The 18,976-nt window shown below is 49.9% G+C and overlaps 1 protein-coding gene across 10 annotated transcripts in view; it reads right to left on the bottom strand.

The window, feature by feature from the left end:
* Positions 1–18,976, bottom strand: part of gramd1bb (GRAM domain containing 1Bb) — a 59,320-nt gene that overhangs the window by 6,208 nt on the left and 34,136 nt on the right. For 4 of the 10 annotated variants that reach the window (XM_078108541.1, XM_078108570.1, XM_078108564.1 and 1 more), the window contains 10 exons: positions 11,443–11,653; positions 9,934–9,954; positions 8,668–8,691; positions 7,054–7,074; positions 6,590–6,613; positions 1,873–1,957; positions 1,427–1,530; positions 1,200–1,295; positions 924–1,004; positions 700–815 (listed from right to left, as the gene is read on the bottom strand). In XM_078108541.1, the coding sequence (XP_077964667.1) occupies positions 700–815; positions 924–1,004; positions 1,200–1,295; positions 1,427–1,530; positions 1,873–1,957; positions 6,590–6,613; positions 7,054–7,074; positions 8,668–8,691; positions 9,934–9,954; positions 11,443–11,653 (783 nt within the window). Of the gene's footprint in view, positions 1–699; positions 816–923; positions 1,005–1,199; positions 1,296–1,426; positions 1,531–1,872; positions 1,958–6,589; positions 6,614–7,053; positions 7,075–8,667; positions 8,692–9,933; positions 9,955–11,442; positions 11,654–15,371; positions 15,571–18,976 lie in introns of those variants that run through there. The other 6 variants (XM_078108545.1, XM_078108547.1, XM_040171282.2 and 3 more) reach the window with 4 other exon arrangements.

The following is an 18,976-nucleotide window of genomic DNA, read 5'->3' as shown; positions in this document are numbered from 1 at the left end:
GAAGGCGACCAGAGACCGGCGAAAGGCCAGAGCCTTGCTCAGTTATACTAATCTCATCTCACGCTTTGAACGAGGCGCTTATTAAACCAGTGAGAAGTAGTGTTGTACATAATTTCAGGATGTTTGGACACTCACAGCAGTTGGCTTCGTGTCTGCATGGGATTCGTTTTTATTATAACGTTTAGAAGTAAAGATGATCTACACGTCCCTTTACGGATAGCGATGTAGGCGGTTTTATCTCGTTGACCTCAGTTCAACCCTTTGAAGTAAGTCTCTGTCAAACCGCTCAGCTCTCACGCGTTTTCTCAAAGGCAGTAAAACCTCCGACGCGGCGAGTGCACTGTGGAGACCTAACAGTCAAAAGCACGCTCTGTATTGATTTCCCACTGACGGAACAGGCGCAGCGGATCTTTAAAGCCTTCGGGAAGAATCCCGTGTTTGATGTGCGGCATCTTTCGCAGCTTTAAAGCTCAAATTGCGTTATTACTCAGCTGAGACGGACGTTCAACGCGGCCCTCGGTTAGCAGTGAGCCGGGGAGAGTGAGCGTGCGCGTACGTGACTCAGCACGTGAGCGTTCCTTCTTACGCCTCAATTTGGGCTCCGATTCATTTGTCATTTCGGGCAATTAGGTAACCGACTGAAATGCGCCTACAATGCAGTAACCGTAGTAGCCGATGATGCTGCATCGATTCACCCACCCCATGGTGTTGAAGTCATCATCGGGGGGAACGTAGTCCTCATCGTCGCTGGTTAGGCCGAGCTCGTTGCCATAGCACTGATGAACAAAGTGCCACAGTTCTTTGGGGCAAAGAGGCTGCAAGAGGCCACAAGCAACCAAAGGGAGAAATGAGAAGGCTCCAAAAACACTTATGATGAACATTAACAAGGACTAATATTAACAGAGTTCAGATCAGATTCATACCTTGTCCAGCAGCGCATTCTGCCACAGTCTGAACATCATCATGTACGTCCTGTCCCTGGCTCCAAAGGAGCTGAAAAAGTGCTGAAAAGAAATATTTTAATTATGAGTCTGGTGCGCAATTGAGAAATAACCCTTTTATTCCAGATAACTTTAAGTTGTGCCATTCACTCTAATGTCACGTTAGGAAAAAATAACTATATTAGACATATTTACCGCTACATCTTATGTTTATTCCTTCATACAACCACCTGTCGTTAGTCGTTCTGTATTATTTACCTTCTCAGTGTCTGTGCAGACCTGGATGGCATTGGGAATGAGGCGGGCAGTCTTCTCTTTAGTCATTGAGCAGATGTCCTTTAGCCGCACTGTCAGCTACACATACACGCAGAGGAAATAATGCACACATTTAGACACTCACACACTATTGTTCCAAGTCTGACCCGATACTGTCGATATTAGAAGCACGGCGATGCACAGAGGTCCTGAACACTAACAAAGCGTACCAGCGTTTCCCAGCGGAAGATGTTGCTATAGAAACAGATCCAGTTCTCGGAGAGGTAGAGTCGTCCCTGCAGGAGGATGTCCCGTTGAAGAGCACAAGAGTAGTCTGGATCAGAGAGAAAGAACATCAGCACACTTGGTAAGTAGGATGCAACATTTCATCACAGAAAAACTACATCCAGAAGCTGGAAAAACGGCTACATAATAGATCAGATATTAAACCGATTTGTTAACGTTCAGTCAATTTGATGGCGCTTTCTTTATTGTCACAAAGAAGCCTCACTGCAGAGCATTCAAGCATTTGTGTGTGTATATGTATATAATGTGTGTGTAGGAGTTTCAGAGCATTGCTGTGTTCATACGTTGGCAAAATCATGCAAGAACTCATCAACGCCACTTGTGCGGTTATTACTGTTTTGTAGAGATTCAGAAGCTTCTGTAAACGTACCCACGATGAGCCTCTCTGTGTCGGGGAGCTGCTTGAAGAGTTTCCTAAAGTCCTCATTGCGCTGCTTGTACGTCGGGCTCAGCACCTGCAGTGACGGGCAGAGTCAGCAAACAGCCACCGGACCCCTCGTGCTCTCTGACTCTCGCTCACTCACAGGAGAACCCTCCCCCCCCCCCCCCCCCCTCCTCCCCGATTAATCGTTTCTGTGAGATCACCTCGTAAAACCACCCACGGGTTTGGTCGGCGGGTGGTTTTGTCAGGCCCCGTTAATGGATGTGCGGTGAACGGCGAGCAGACGTGCGCGGCCTCAACGGGCTTCTTGCCGACACACAACAACGAAGCGCACTTGCAAAACAGCAGCCCGCTGCGGGTCATTCCACACACACATGCGGCCACGACTATGAGCGCTTGCAACGCGGGTCACGTGCTCCGAATTTGCGTCATTGTGTCCGACAATGAGGCTGTTGTCGAACGGCGAGGGCCGGGGGGCCCTCTGATGAAACTGTGCACAGCGGTTCGATCAGCAGCGTGGAAGACTTTCCCTCTCAACGTGAGCACACTTTCCTTCGCCCGGGATTATTTTCAGAGAGAGAGAGGCCGGGAAGGATCTCCAAATGAGCGCCAAACTGAGGGCTGTCTGTGCCAGATGCTTTCCCTCAACAGGAAAGGAGGAAACAATAGCTGCCAATACGGTAACGAGATGTGTGCCGAGACAAAAGAAAGAATTCTCCTCGCTCTCCCTGAAAGAGGACATCTTGTTCACGTTAAAAGTCCAGACGCCTGCCTTGTAAAACAAGGCATTTGATCTACTGATACACTCCGAGTATTGGTTTCTACTTCTATCCCCCTTTAAAACAAGTGAGTGGACGAGAAACGCTGCTCTGAAAACTAGCGAGTGACATCGCCGACAGACCCTTGATAATTTAAGTCATGTAGCTGATGGTCTATTAAAACCATCATCCGTTTCCAAGAGCAACCAAAGCACACCATTAGTCACTCAGTGACCCGACGAAGGCCACTATGAGCCACAACCAGAGCCACACCACAGAATGCTTAGTGCTACAAAGCCCAATAACTGCCCCCCACCCTCCTCTTGGGACTTTGCTCAAGTCTGTCCAAGTGGCAACTCTTTCCTCACAGATCTCCTCATGTGGAGGTCAACTTACAGCGGGGATCTCCTCAGCGTCCCACCCGGGAACCTGCAGGTCGGGGGCAGGTCGGCCCCGCTCCCCTCCAGCCGAACCCTGCAGGAACCAGCCCGCCAACGCCTCATCCAGCTCCAGCACGGCCTCCCAGTCGGACATCGTGCAATCCTCGTCCGACTCCATATTCGACGCCCCGGATCCGGCTCGGCAGCCAACCCTCCGTCCAGTGGGGCTCTTGTGGCGTCGGAGGACTTGTCACTTACGGCGCGGCTTGGAAAATAAGTGCAGACGGAGCTTGAGATTCCAGGCGTTTGCGAGCTGCGTTATCGAACCCCCCCCCCCCCCCCCCCCTACGCCCCTCGTTTTGGGCGCTGCTCCTTCTCAGGCTTGAGCGGTGGACACGACACGCTCCAGCCACATGATCCTTGTCTCTCTGTGTGCTTCTCCGTCTCTCTCCGTCTCTCTCTCTCCCCCTCTCACACACACAGGGAGAGGAGTTGCAGCCGTTGCCCTCTAGTAACCCCGGCCAACAAGTCTTTTATTATCATGCCAGTAGCCTTTTCCTTTTTTTTTTCTCCCTGCTTACCCCGCCTGGTGAGTGTGTGAGCAGAGTGTGTTTGCGGGGTGCTTTCCGGGTCCGAGTGCCTCGTAATGACCCAGTTTACGGAGCGTCTTTTGTTCGTCTTTGCCCTCCACAAACTAGAGATGTAAGTGTGGAAGAAAGAAGCTAAAAAGGAGAGAAAACAGGACTTGAATAGAGGATTTAAAATGAATGCTCCCAGCTGCTGGAGTACGAGTCCGTCTTGCCGTCCGCCAACGTGATTAAGTTACGGAGAACAGATGTGAGCATAACCTCCAGTTACCTCCGCCTGCAAAACAAAACCATCAATCTTGACGGCGTCTGCGCTGGTTCGCGGCCCGGAGCTTACAAGAAAGGGTGAAGTGGGCCGACCGGCCTACTTGTAAACAGTTCTCTGTTTATTCGTTTCACGGGATCAACAGCTGCTGGGATCCAAACTCAAAAAAGGACAGATTGCTGCAGTTTTGATGCTTATTGCAGGCAGGAGGAGTCCTCCTCCTCCTCCTCCTCCTCCCTACTGGCCTCGGTATCGGGGTTATTCGCGTACACGTGATACTTGATCTCCCTGTTACTCTTAGCAGGCCCGAACGATGCGGAGCTCGCAGTTCTTATTCTTAGCAGCCCTTAACAAAAACAATCTGTGTGCATGTCCCTCCGCTAGTCTTGACTAAAAATATTTCAAAAGGTCAAGAAAAGTGGGCACTGTGGTGGAGGTCCCAGCAGCAATGGGGAAAAAAAAAAAAAGAACGATCCAACTCTTGAGTCTTGAGTTCCTTCACTCCTGCTGGATGAGGCCCTGGAGCGCTGGAATCCCGCCACGAGTTCCACCTTTCTTCTCCGGCTATTTCCCCGTCCTCACTCTAAACCACACAGCGAGGAGACGCAGGAGAAATAAACAGGGGAATAATCTTCAGCAGCGGGCCTCTTGGAAAACAGTGGCGCCCATTCAAGCGCAGCTCTTAAAAACAAATTAGGAGAACGCCTTTGCATCATGTGGAGGAAGTTCCAGCAGAAGGATGGTTTAATGCTTCGTCCCAGTCGTCCTCGCTGGTAGAAATCATTTATTTCCTGCTGACGCCGTTTGCTTTCTCCAATGAATCAAGCCGAGAAAGAGCCCATTGTGACTGGCGCAGCCCCCACCCCTCCCCTCCCCTCCCCCCCCCCCGGCGTCGAGGTGACAGCATGGGACTTGGGATGAGGTGGGACTGCAGATACGCAGTGTTTATGGATCCGGTTAACTATTAACAGTGTACAAACATTAGGAGATGGAGGAGACAGGCACCGTGAGGCGGGGGGGGGGGGGGGGGGGGGGGGGGGTACTATTTGGAGGGCAATGAGCGCCCGGGGTAACCGTCGGTGACACTCGCATCCTTTCGGCCTTTGGGGTTCGTCATTCTAAAGGCCGGTGGGCGCGCGTCGACCCTGCGGAAGGAAGACGGCCGCCGTGCGCATCTCTGACCGGCTCAGACTCACATTAGGACGGATGGGTTCTTTTTAATCACTGTGGTTTCAGTGCCATGGGAGGTCATCATCGCCATGTAGAGGTGCACACGTAGGGGCGTGCCGTCCTGCATGCAGGTGGACAACGCCCACGCGTACAGTCACTGCCCAACAATTCGTAGGTAATGATTGGACACTATTGACCGTGAGTGTACAAGATGTCAGGAGCCTACTTATTTGTTAAAGGTGAATTCAGTGGGATGGTAAATCAATTTTTCACTTGGCGTTAGAGGATGACACACAATAGTGTTGCTCTATATTTTTCTTTCTGTGAAGACCAAAACCAACGATGCCTTGTTCGGTCTCTGGATCGTTCATTTCATTATAAGATATGGATGCTCACAAGTACGCCACGCATTCCTTCCTATGAAGGCTGGCCACTTTTCTAAAAACACACTATAGTTTGGAGCAAACTTTACTTAAAGACTTTAACAGTGTTTTGTTTGGGGACTACTTTCGCCTGCGGGCGGAATACAAAGGCTGCCCTCGTGGGCACTTCCGGGGGCAGGATGTGGTGCTGTATGCGGGTGTGGAGATAAACTGCAGCGCCCGTCTTCATGGTAATGAGGGTGAGGTCAAAGTGCAGCGGTGAGTTCTCGCCAGTCCTCTGGACACCGTCGGGGATCGATGCCATGGAGCAATAAACCACACACAGCATACGTGTTAGCAGGATAAACTCACTGCCGCTTTGGGCCGGCGGTCCTGGTACCTTGTACACTTTGTATACTGCACGTCAGCAGTTAACATGACATTTGCATCCGTTAGCCAGAGCCACATTATCTCCAGCCTGCCACATGCGGCGCTCCTCTCTAGGCAGCGGGTCGGTGGAAGGAAATGTGCGGGGCCCCTAATAGCCGGGTGCATTAGAGAAGTTCTCATGAAAGTGTCTGGACTTTTTGGACCAAGCCTCCTTTTATCGCAACAGCCGTTCTCCATTTCCCTTATCGGCAGGAAGGTCCCTGCATCTTCTCCGGATTCTCAAACACGAGCCTAAATAACAAGTATGTAACCATGGGGTTTTTTTTAGGACATGGGACACCGAAACAGAAGGGAAATAGGCCGCGACGAATCGCGCCGCGCTCCATTCCACCGTTGTTCAAAAGGCATTCAAGGCTCGTCCAGAGGCCCTTGTGACTGTTTATTGATCTGTTGAGTACAGCGAGAAACTCAGTGGGCTTGTTACCACCTGTTGCGTACCAGAATTAGACGTTTGAGCGGCGTCAGGCCTTTGATCACCATCTCAGGGACTAGCGAGAGACAAATCCACAACACACATTGTCAGGGCAAAATTTAATTAATAAAAAAATCTGCAATTTGACAAATGTTTTCAACATGTCAAATCGCCTCCTGCAAAGTGTGGCGTTGCTGTGAGGTGGTAACAACACTGACTGAAGTCAATGGAATGAGACACAGGCAGGAGGGATCGATCCACCGGTCTGACAACAGAGAAGACGGTCAGTCAGGGTTGCACAAGAATACAAGTCATGCTTACTCTCAGGATGTGTTGTCTTTCATGCTGGAGAAAGAGGGGGAGAGTGTACACACAGGGAATACAAAGAGAAGTAAATGAGCCAAGAGTAGAGCGAGCGCGCCATCTAGTGGTGCAAGATGAAGCCACAGTAACGTGGCTTCGCTGTCTTAAAGAGTCACTTTGGTAAATAGATCCTGTAGTCTTCTGATTGCCCCGATTCCATGCATCAGAAAGCACCACCTGTTGTTGTTGTTATTGTCTTTTAAGCCCATGCTATTAACCCCTGCGTCCGCAGACCAGCAAAGTGGTGACCTGGTGCTCCAGCAAACAAGACCAAGGACGACACCAGCACCTGCCACTAAAAACTAACCAAAGAGACTTCCAGGAGTCCTCGGCGTGACGTGAACGCACCCCGGCACACATGTACATCCATCAGACACTTGGCATGTGTTTATAATGCAAATAGAAAACAAGGTCTGACTTACGTTGTACCAGCTTTGGCTCTTCTGCAGAGAGAGGGAGAGAGAGACAGAGGGCGTTTTTAACCGGGTACATGCTGCAGCAGGGTTTTGGGGCTCATACGGACATACACAGGGTGAAATGGGATCGACCTGGTTGAAACATGTTACAGCAGGTCGTGAAAGTCAATCGGTGCATCGCACTCTTTCCTGCCAGGAATTGAAGTATGTTATCAACACTGTTAAATAACACAAAGGACGAGTGTGATTTTGGACGTCAAGGTGCTGCGGTTGACACAGGGTGAAATTCTCTTTCAGTTCAAAGGAAGCTGCTGCTTACAGAAATGACTCTGAATGAAACATCGATTTGATTGATCAAATACAATAAAATAAAAGCTGCATTCATTTTTGGCAGAACTGAAAGTATTTTCACTCAAATATCACATACTGCATTAATACATTAGATACACCGTTAAAAGAAATACATATTTTTAATTCAACAGGCATGTGCAAAAATATGTCTCTCACAAACAAATCGGTCAGTAACCTCTAATTTATCGGAGGGTTGTTCTCCATGAACGATCAATTGATCGTGTTGCAGGTTCTTAAACAGCAGAGGGCAGCAGAGATGTGTCTCCATCACGACCACGACATCAAATCAGCCACACAAACACGCTTTCTAAGAGCAGAGGTCTCAGAGGGGAAACATGCAGGTGATCATTCAGAGGGTGAAAGGACGAAGAGAAAAAGCAACACGGCGACGTCCAACGTCTGATTCCACAAGAACAATAACTGAAAGTAAAAATAAAGAGTGTATTTTTGTGGAGTTGATTATAGCGATTACGGGGATATAATATATACACACACACACACACGCAGAATTCCTTTTCAAAAGCACACTCCATTTCTCTAAGCGTGTGAGCGTCGGAGGTTTCCTCGCGTCTCACCAGGTCCGGTGGTGATCTGGCGTAATTGAGCCGCAGTAACGGGGCCCGGCCGTGACGATCGGCGGGCTAATGTGGGCTGATCTGATTTGAAGGTGACAGAGGAATCACTCCGAGACCACTGAGTGTGGACAGGTAGTGTGTGTGTGTGTGTGTGTGTGTGTGTGTGTGCGCCCTTTGTCTTTGGACGTGGTGCGGCTGCACCCAAGGGTGATTTATGACAGCATTGTTATAACGCGGAGGAGGAAAAGGGAGGGAGAGACTATCCAACAGCCCGTGATTTACGGTGGTTCTGCCTAAATGTCTGCGTGCACGGGCCAGTGGATTACAGCTCCAAGATATATACGCCTATTCGCCTTTGTCCCGTCTAAAATGTCTCCGACACGATGGTGCAACAACGCCTGGTTGATTCAAATACCAGTTTTTCAGATTACAACGGGCTTTAAATAAAGCAGGATCTTCGCTGTTAAAACGCTTTGGAATAAATGATGTTCCACACAGCTCACAAATCACCGCCCTTCCACATTAATTCAGGGGATGGAAAGCATGGGAAAGGACACGAGGGACTGGGACCATCAAAGGGGATCCTAAAGACGCAGAGCTACAGAGGAAGCGGAGGGGCCGGGGGGATTTAATGGGGGCCAGCAGGGATTGTCAACGGGTCAAACGAAGAAAAAAAACAAGAAGAAATGCTTACTTTAATCAGGTTTAGTCTGTCATACTGGAGGGAAATTAAAGAGAACAGAAAACGTTAACCAAAGCAGCGAGCAACACGGACACAGAGGGGCAAAAGGAGTTAATAAGCAACTCTACCCGACTGCCACGACCACGCGACGCCCCACCACCAAGTTTGGGTGTTTCGTGAGACGCCCGAGTGATTTACTGTTGAGCCAACACGCCCGCTGACGTCGCGCCCCGCACCCCCCCCCCCGCTCGCTGAATGCACTCTCGTATTTGGATTGCATTAGCGCCAGGGTGATCAAGCTCACGTTGCCGGGACGACCTCACGCCATGTAGTGGGGTCACGTGACCAGACCACGGAGGCAGGGGGGCGGGGGGGGGGACATGGCCGCAGTATGAAAACGGGATCTAATCAATTTGGATGTGTGTTTGTGTGTGTGTGTGCGCGCGCCGGAGACATTTGACATTTATTGTTTCCACCCGTGCCGATAAAACGAGCGCCTACACGCGGATTCCCCCCCGTTCCCTCTGCAGTAAATCTAACGAGCATAAAAAAAAAAAGAGAAGGCACACGATGAAGGTCTGACGGGGCGCCGATCGAACGGGTGAAGCAACGATACGAGTGATACACTAAAAATGCGTCTCCGGCCAGGCGGCGGAGGGGCTTGTGGTGCAAGTGGCAGGAGGGATGATCTCATTAACAGCCCTGGGGCTCTGGACTGGGATGCTGGGCGCCGAGTTTAAAGGCTTTATTTTATTACCGGCGTGTGACAAGGAGATCAGTCCGGTAAGGGAGGCCCGGGGGACAGGGGAGGAAAACGGAGAGGAACCCAGACAATTATTGGCAGTAGTGGAATTTGCAGAATTCAACCATATGGCCCCAGTTCTCCCTCAAATGGGTGCATTTGGTTTTATTCTTTGATTTATCTGCATTTTAAATCAACAAAAAAAGAAGAAGCGTATGCTGGTTATTTATGCTGAGCTCGACACAAAAGTCTGATAGTGTTCGCAGGAAGCTGCTACACTGCATATGACCAGTAAGGAAGAGAAAGGAGGGAAGAGGAGAGGGAGGGAGCTCGACTCCTTTCAGAAATGCCCATCTGCTGTGATGGTGGTTGCAGACGGGGGGGGACAAGCTGGGTTCAGGGTGAAGCGTTGCAAACCGGGGGGTTGGGACATTTCCACAGAGCAGCTCACAAGACGGGAGGCGGGGAACAGAGATATAGGAGGAAGAGAAAAAAAAAAAAAGACAAAAAAAAAAAGAAAGAAGAGTAATGCTTACTTTGGAAAGTCGCTTGTGAGACTAGCATGCAATCAGGAGAAGAAGAAAGAAAAATCAGAAAGAAGAAGAATGAAAACAAGAAGAAAAAAAAAGTAAATCAACCGCGAGAAGAAACAGCTGAAAGTACCGACAGAAGAGCTGGACAGTCATTGTCAGATGGCACAGTTTCATATGGCATGTAGCAGTAGCAACAGAGTGAGAAGGCGTGCACACTGTGATGAGAGACAAAACATGATCAAAAGAAAAAAAAAGAGACAAAAACGACAAGTGACGGATGAGAAGACGCCGGAGACACATTTTGACATACGCTCCTTCTGCGAGACAACCTGCGAGATTCAATCCATCCATCACCGAGCTCAGTTGTGTGTCTGGATGAGGGGGGAGGGACAGCAAATACAACACCTGCACACTCCTCTGTGTTTGTCACCGCTTCCTTCTGAACTCATCTACAGAGCGGCAGCCCGAACGGAGACGTCTGAGCGGCAGCGATCGATGCCGCCGGCGTCCGGAGAGCGGGAAACGCTCGCCGCCAAGCCGACCTCGGGTAACATCAATCAGCCCCCCCCCGACTCGCTGTCAGCGGACGGGGCCGAACACATTTCCCTTTGCAAGGCCTCTTTGAAACAATGGCGGACGAGTGTCATGTTTGCTGTAATCATCAGGAGATTAGTTCCTAATGCGCTTCTGATGTAGTGATGGTGGGGTGGACGGGGGGGGGGGGGGAATCTGACTAGACTACTTACTAAAGGGTGCAGAGCAGAACCTGTATCACTTCTCATTTCAATGCTTAGCGTGTTGTTGTTTGCTCCACTGAGGCCAATCAAAGATTTAGGAGGAGAATTTGGGAGTGCATGGAAAGGCCGGAGAGGGGGGGGGGGTAGTTGCGCGAGTTATACGTGTACAAGTTACGTGATCAGTCTCAATATTCATAGGTTTATCTTGTGATTTTAATGTAAATTAAATGAGATGAATGAGAACTATTGTTATATTTGAATGTAAACAAATCCACAAAAAAAAGACTATTTGTTCCAAGTACCAAAAATCATCAGCTGTATGTACTTCAGAGGATTTCAAAATGTAATCAAAAACATATCCGGATGTTTCTTTTTACTGTTGAACACAATTAAGAAATACAAAAATACATAGAATTTCATTTACATTTAGTTCAACAATTTGGTTAATATGGAGACGCGTGACAGCCAGAGACGTCACATCATCATGCAGCCACTGTGACCGCTACAACCTTATTTCACTGTGGTCTATCTGATGTGACGCGTCATATTCTTGTAAGTAAGTAAGTAAACACGTGTTTATTTCGCGTGCACTCGTCACATCATTGCGGTTTCCTGTCGCATCAAAGTGAATGAAACGTCTCCTTTCAGTTTGAGGGTGAAGTATTTGCATTTAGACTACGTTGAAGTCGACTTAAATCAATGTGTCCCACACGTCGGGCCGCCGGGTCCGCCCATCTCTCAACCGGGGTGCCGAGGTCGTCTCGCGGTCGCTCACCTTGGCGTTCTTTCCCCCGCTTCTCGCTGACTGCAGGGAGTACGTTCTCTGGACGACCTGCTCGGGCGTGGACGGGGATTTGTCGGAGGAGTGGTCCGAACCCTTCTCCACCATGTTCTCGCCCTCGTGGCTCTGCGGGGTGGGAGAGCGCGAGCGTTTGCGCGGGACTGGCGAGCAGGCGGGCGTGCTCTTGTTTGAGTTACTGGCAGTGCTGAGAGAGAAGAGACAGAGAGAGAGAGACAGAGAGAGAGAGGGATGAGAAAAAGCCCGGCGACTACTGTTAAAGATACGGCATAGAAGCCAGCGTTTGAAATCACCGCATGCTCCTTGAATATGACAACGTAAACATGGTGCGAGGAAGGGCCAATAGTCTACGGCGCAGCGCGTGCAGCGTTTCCTCGTGCTTACATCATTCGAGGCTTAACAGGCTTGAAGCACCACGTGCTGACCGGACTAATGACGGCTAAGCTGATGCTGGAAGCAAACAACAGCAACATCAACAACAGCAGCAAGGAAAACAAATGTCACCATCTCACATGACCGTGGGATTACTGTCACGTCCAAAGAAACAGGGACGTGTTCAAGAGCCGTAGAGGGCGGAAGGCCTCCACAGTATCAACACCAACATTTACCAAGCTGTTTATTTATACGAGGGCCTTCAAAGAAATGACAGATCTTTCCCCTAAAAGATGGAACTATTTTAATTGAAGCCCTGAATGCCACTCAGGAGGATGTGATCAAATGATCAGCGACACAATGCGTCAGAATCAAACACATAATTACAGCATCTCGACTCGAGCAGGACGCTTTAATCGCCTTCATACATCCGCTGACAGCTCTCCAGTCGAGTGGACTCAAGTAGGGCCTTTCCTTCCACCGAACGCTGCTACCAGGTAGCTTCTGACACACACACACACACACACACACCGGCGCCTCAGCGACAAGCCTCCTCCTCACAATGACAGAAGCGGACAAAAGGCCCTGAAAGTGATCCGAGTTGGCGGGGCCGCCCGCCGCTCGCTTGACACGGCGTTATGCAAAGCCGTGACGTCGCTGCCAGCCAGCGGCCGCCGCCGTGGTGGTGGTCGGGGGCCGGCCAGTTACCGATCCGCTGGTTACGTCGGGGTGCAGCTTCCAGCTCTGCGTCATAGTGGCCGGCGTCGACAGCTCCCGTCAGCCTCAACAAAGAGCCTTTACATCCGTTTGATGCAGGGGGAGGGATGAAGCACGCCTGCTGCATTAAGGTACCTCTGGAGTCAATTTGCACGATGACCAGCGGCTGCTGCTCCGTGGTAATCATCTGGACTGCTCTGTGCACGGTGCGCTGGCTCCTGATTAGTCCCCACTGACCTGATTACTACACTCGCAGGGAAATCTCCCCTTTGAAAGGAACATTTTATTATTATTATTATTAAGTCTACGCCGGCGGTTCTAGGATCCTATTCTGCCTTCATCATTGTTTTCATCTGAAAATATCTGGTTTATCAGGTGGTGTGTGTCATCCGTCAGGGCCTCAAGTCTGAGAACAAAGAGTGCACCGTTTTTTTCAGGATGCACGATGATGTTCGTCTGAGGCAGGAGACCGCGTGCGTCACAAACACTCACACTCATCAGAAAACGCTGCTGGGAAACCCTACTAAAGGCTGTTTCCATAGCAACAAATATGACGCAGACCTGGGACAAAGTTGGAGAACTGTACAATCTAAGGGAAAAAGATGTGACTTTGTGGGATTTCATCGAGGCACAAAATGTGACGTTGCAAAAAGAGACACGTCTCAAATGTACGTAGGAGTGCAACGGATGGAAAAATCAATAATATATCCACTAAAATGATAACGGATTCCAGCTTTAAGAAATATATTTAGAGAATGAGTTTGAGCTCATTGGAGCCCGTGGAACCGACCCCCCCCCCCCAACAATGATCTGACCGTAATGGTGCCAATAGACGGAAACATTTGGCAGACGGCAGATACAGAAGACACAATGTGTTCCCAAACGGTCACGTGACTGCGTCCAGCACCACCGCGTGTTCTCCTGCACGCTAACGTACGAGCAGCATCCCGACAGGCAAAACGCAGCACGCTCACAAAAGGGGCCCGCGGGCTGGTTTGGACAATCCCGCCTCGGTTGACTCGCACACACTCACACTGGGAGGGGAGGAGGTTACGTGTGAGGTTAAATTCAAGCTCCATTAGGGCATTAATTACACAACTAAAGTGCTAAAGTACCGTTACGTAGCCGCATGGGTTCACCGGTGGCTCGGCCTCTTCGGGTCAACGGCGGGGGGGGGTCGCGACGGAACAAAACATTACACACAAAAAAAAAAAGCTACGATGAGGAAAAAAAAGCTTTACTTTTGGTGATTAAGGGCCGTGGTTGGATAGCAAAGCGTGGCCTCAAGAAATACAAAAAACCAAGAGGGTCACCACCACCGATGCGTGTCGTTCGCGCAGCGGCCTGCTCTTTGAAGCGGCGCGGCGGGTGGCGAGGACGGAGTGAACGCGCAGCTGATGCGGGGCCTCGCAGGAAGCAGACAAAAGCTTCTGCCGCAGAAACGTTGTCCGTCGGGTCACAATGAGCTCTCCGGCTGCGCGTGAATACACAGAGCTGTTCACATGACGCAGCCGTCATTTAGACACCGCGAAGGGAAACCTGCGGCGATAAAAAAACAACGACAACACCAGTCTATTCTCTTCGAGGTAAAACGGCTCACTGGAATCAAAGCGATTGAACCGAGCCCGAGTGCTTCGCTCATGAAACCTTCACCTTCAGCGACTCACTGAGAGGGCTGACAAACAATTCGACAATTAAAAAGACATTTCTCTTAGCTATTACAAAGCTAAGCTTAGGATGTATATCGCTATAGCAACAGTGAACACAGCGACTGGTTTAAAAATTCACAGTGTGTGACTAAATATATCCTCCAGCTCTGCTGGTTAGAGGCTGTCTGAGCGGGAAACACAGCAGGAACAGACATCATGACCCACCGGGACGTTTTTGCACTTTTCATGATTGATTTCTATACTGTACGATCCATAAATCTAATGGATGGATTTTAGTATCTTATAACATTTCTGCAGCCGTATAGAATTTGTATATGCAATATATTTTGCTACACAGAAAATGAAGGCCACAATATTTGAACTGGTTATAAAAGGATATGCTATCCATGATAATAAATACAGCATCAAAGAAAACTGCATCTTTAAGAATACCAATAATTGCTTCTTGGTTTATAGCAACAAAAAAAATAAATCAAAATGCTAGAAGACAGTTTAACAGAAAAGCTTTTTGTCACCCAGTGCGAAACATTATGGTCCACCACTTGACATCCTACATGATTATTAAAAGACAAAGATGCAGGATTTTGTTCAGCACAACGTCATCTGCATTTCAAAGCTCCGCATGGACAGACAAGGTGTTGATCAGACGGGACCCCTGCACGACACTCAATGTAGGTCCACTTGTTGCATCTGGAGCAAAACAAGGAAATAAAGGAGAAACAGGCCTGCTGCTTGCATCACTGTTAGTCTTTTCTTTAAATAAGCTCCAAAGCTCTAAATCCAAGCGGCTCAGGCTGTCCGATCAGTCAGCCCGACAATAGGACGGAGTTCCGGGCCTTTCTGGGCGCCGCGCTTGTTTTCACAGTTTTTTGCTGACCCTGGAAATTACCCATCTGGCAGCGGCCCTCCAGCTCCGCTTGGTTTGAAAAGACCACGAGGGAACACGGCGCTCAGCACGCGTGCCCGCCTGCGTGTTACAGCAAAAACACACGTATCTCCTAATCTAGCAAACACACTCAATCCCCGTCACATCTAAAACGCACCTGCATTACATAATCAAACTCGTCTCACCCCGACCCGCCTCCCTCCCTCTGTCACTAAACACACACACACACACACACACGCGTGTACATGCGTCCACCATACCCCTGGTGAAAGACACGGTCCCTCAGCACCTCGCCGTAGCAGCCCTCCAGGCAGAGGCAGCCCTCGTTGGCCACCGTCACACACTCAAACACCACCATGTCGTCGTGGGAAGCGCCCAGCAACGAGCTGTTCATCCAGCGGATCATCCCGCGCGCCGCGCCGCGCTTTCCCTCTCGGTGGAGGAGAGATGAGCGGAGAGAGAAAGGGAGAAGAAAGGGTGGAAGAAGCAGGCGGGCTTATAGGGCCGATGATCTTAACCCCCCCGACCGGCTCTGATCTCCTAATAACCGGCTTAGAATCGTCCTTAACACCACCTGCCAGAGCAGAGGCATCGGCTTCCTCCTAAGTGTTTGCGCGCTGATCTTGCAGAGCACGGCCACGGATCACAATGCGAGTAATTCACAGCACTGACCTGGTGGCAGCCACGCAGAGCGCTTCTCAAATGGAGTCGTTCACACACGGGGCGCCGTGAATGCGGCGTCGGTGGAAGGAGATGATGGAGGATGAGGGGCAGAGGTAAGGTCGGCGAACGTGTTCTGGAGCATGCTGGAAGGATGGAAGGGAAAAGGGAGGAGGAAGCAGACGCAGCCGAGGAAGCTGAAAAGGATGCGGCATTTCTCCGGCACACGGCAAGAATGCGTTTTTCAGCTCTCTGGAGAGCGGCGGCGTCTTTTTTTCTTCTTATCGTTCACTCCTTCACCTCCTTTCCACCCCCATCTCTTCCTGCGCTCCCCCGGCCCGTGGACCATCAGCGTTGTTACTGCATCCGCTGGCACGCGAGTAAGGATTTCGCGGCTACAGATCGACAATAGATATGAAGAATGTGCACGTGGACACGTGGATAGAAAGAGAGGGAGGGCAGTGCACCTGCACTGAGCACTTGGTGCACTGAGCCTGCTTCCCGCCTCAATTATTCACGTGTTCCATGAATGGGCAGGATGACATCACCTCCACTCAGGTCACCTTAGATGCAGAGGCCACTCTGCATCGTGCTGTAATTCAACTGGCTCCCTTTCGAAAACTAGAAATAAACGAGTCTTTAAAAGTGAATGTGAAAGACAACCTTGTTCAGGTTTAAGACCACTCAGTATTTTATTCTATAGATTTTGCCCAAAAGACCTTTTGAAATGACCCAGAAGGAAAGGCACATGTGTAAATAATAAAATGGATTTGGGCTGCATTCCATTTAGCTGCTTCAGTTTCAGGGTTCCCAAAGGTTGCGTATAACCACATTGCCAGAAAATGTGGAAAAGAAAATGAAAGTTAAAGAGGGCGTCCAGTTTTTCATACAATGTATCAATTTGTGGAAGATGACAGTCTCCTCGTGCGCTCCACCCTAATCTGATGTTTTCCTCCACCACCATTTCTCATCTCTGCAGTGGAGGTTTGAGTGACATATATGTCACCTGCTTCATGTTCATCCTCATCAGGCCTTTCTGTCATTGCTTCTCCACGATGTACCTTGTTTTCTTTCACACCATTGTTCCCATTAAAGTAACAAACACTTGTGCTCGGTAAGAAGGGAACATGTCTGCTGTGACAAAGCATCTAAAAACATACATTAAAATGTTAAGAAAGCAGAACATTAAGTTTACATCACTGGTTTATGTCCTCTTTTATTCATTTTGTCTTTCTTAGAGGAAGGAAGTTGGATGAGGCCAAATTCCAAACATCCACAGAGGTCAATCAGCTCCTACAGAAAAAAAGAATAGTCGACCACTCACGTAAAGGCTTTATCCTCACGGCTGCAGGTGGGCGTCCAACAAGTGTTTCGGTGCATTTTTCCATACGCAGTCAACAACCATTTCTCATCAAAAGATACAGCGGTAAAAAGGCCGGTGACTTTAGGGAAACCCCTTCACACACACACACGTAGTTAGTGATCGCCTCCTGCTCTCCATCAGGAGGCGAAAGGGGCCCCTGAGCCGTGCCGCTGGAAAGACTTGACCCCGGGACTGTGGGAGCGCCGAGCGGATCCGTGCTGCGGAACAAAGGGAGCTGGTCCACTGAGCCGGACCGCTGTGTGCCCAGATAAGCCCGGCTGACCTACTTAGAGGGACCTCTGCTCTCTTTGTTGCTGCACCCTGACGGAGGGGGGGGGGCGCAGGCAGACGGTCAAAGTGACCACGCGCTCACAGAAACGCTACGTAACGTAACAGCCAGCTTAGCTGTCGATTCACTCGTAGTACTCACTCGCGACTGACGCGGCCGACCCGATTCGCTCCGCTGTCGGCGTGAGCCGAACACTCCCCGTGATGTGCGTTTTGAGAGGGAGGCGCGCTGTTTGCAGAGTCGTCACGGCGACGTCGACCGCCGTGACGGAAATGTCCGTCAGATCCGCGGCTGCGCCTCGGGCCGGGCCGGTTGCCATGGCAGCCAGTCAAGCCATTCATGTGCACCGTTACTCGAAGTGATCCCAACTAGAGGCAGAAAGGGAGAGCTGGAGGAGGGTGTGTGTGAAGGGGGAGGGGGGGCGTCGCAGCATACAGCATTAACACACACACCATTAGTTATCTACAAGGCCCCGGAGTTTAAGTGCACTTTGCCGCGGACATGTTCGGAGTGAAGGGAGCGACCGGTGGGTCCCTGACAGCTGATCTCTCCACTTCACTCGGGACGACAGGGCCAAAGTTTTTCTGTTGAAATAATACATTTCCTGAAACGACTCAAATCCGATCCCACGAGCATAACTTCAGCATTTAGTCCGAGCTTAATTAAGCTGCCTAATTATCCTTGATGTGTGGGAACCTGACATCGGCCTCTAACCTCTTTGGGCGTTTTCATTGAAGCGGTGACCTACTGTTCCAAAAGCAGCTATAATTAAACGTCACTGATTTAAATTCAGGAGCCCCACTCGGCCCCGTGAGGTAATTCAAGGACTCAGTGGAGATGTCAGAGAGGGGCAGGAGGGGGGGGAATTAGAAACTGGCAACCGAAATAAGCCCCTTTGGGACGGACACAGCCGCTGCCATCTGCAGGGGATACACGGGGAGAAGGAAGCAGAGAGAGGGTGAGGGGGGAGGCAGAGAGAGGGTGAGGGGTGGGGAGAAAAACTGCTCTACAAATGTATTGTTGCAAGTATACTGGCTAGTTTCACTATATAAACTATCATAGCAAAAATAAAAACAGTGTTGATTAATCAAATGATAAAGGAAATAAACCACAGATCAATCGATATGGAAAATAAGTTAAAAAATGAATTAATCCAATCGCTCATCAGCAGTTATTTGATAAACACTAAAAGTTCACATTTGTGTAGGTGAGTGAAAGACTACATCAGTGTGGCTTCCTGTTGTGGGCAGAAAGCACAGAACCACAAACAACAACCAAAGTATATGCAAACAATCACTTCCATGTCCACATAAACACAGACGTTTGTCAGCCGGGAGGAGAGAAGAAAAACAAGCCTCGTGGATGGGGAGCAGGTGAAGAGCGTGGCGGGGAGGAAACGAGCATAAACAGCCACAGGAAAGAGGACGTGGGATGAGAGAGAGTCCATATTCTGTGGCCAGAAGGGAAACAATGCGGTTTCTCTTCACTGCGGGCCCCCCCCGCCGTGCACTCGGAGGTCCATCGAGGCCCCCGACTGATGCACCATCAGACGG

Source organism: Gasterosteus aculeatus, chromosome 1, assembly GCF_964276395.1.
Source record: "Gasterosteus aculeatus chromosome 1, fGasAcu3.hap1.1, whole genome shotgun sequence".
In the NCBI taxonomy this organism is placed as follows: domain Eukaryota; kingdom Metazoa; phylum Chordata; class Actinopteri; order Perciformes; family Gasterosteidae; genus Gasterosteus; species Gasterosteus aculeatus.
This window is presented reverse-complemented; position numbering and strand designations above follow the sequence as displayed.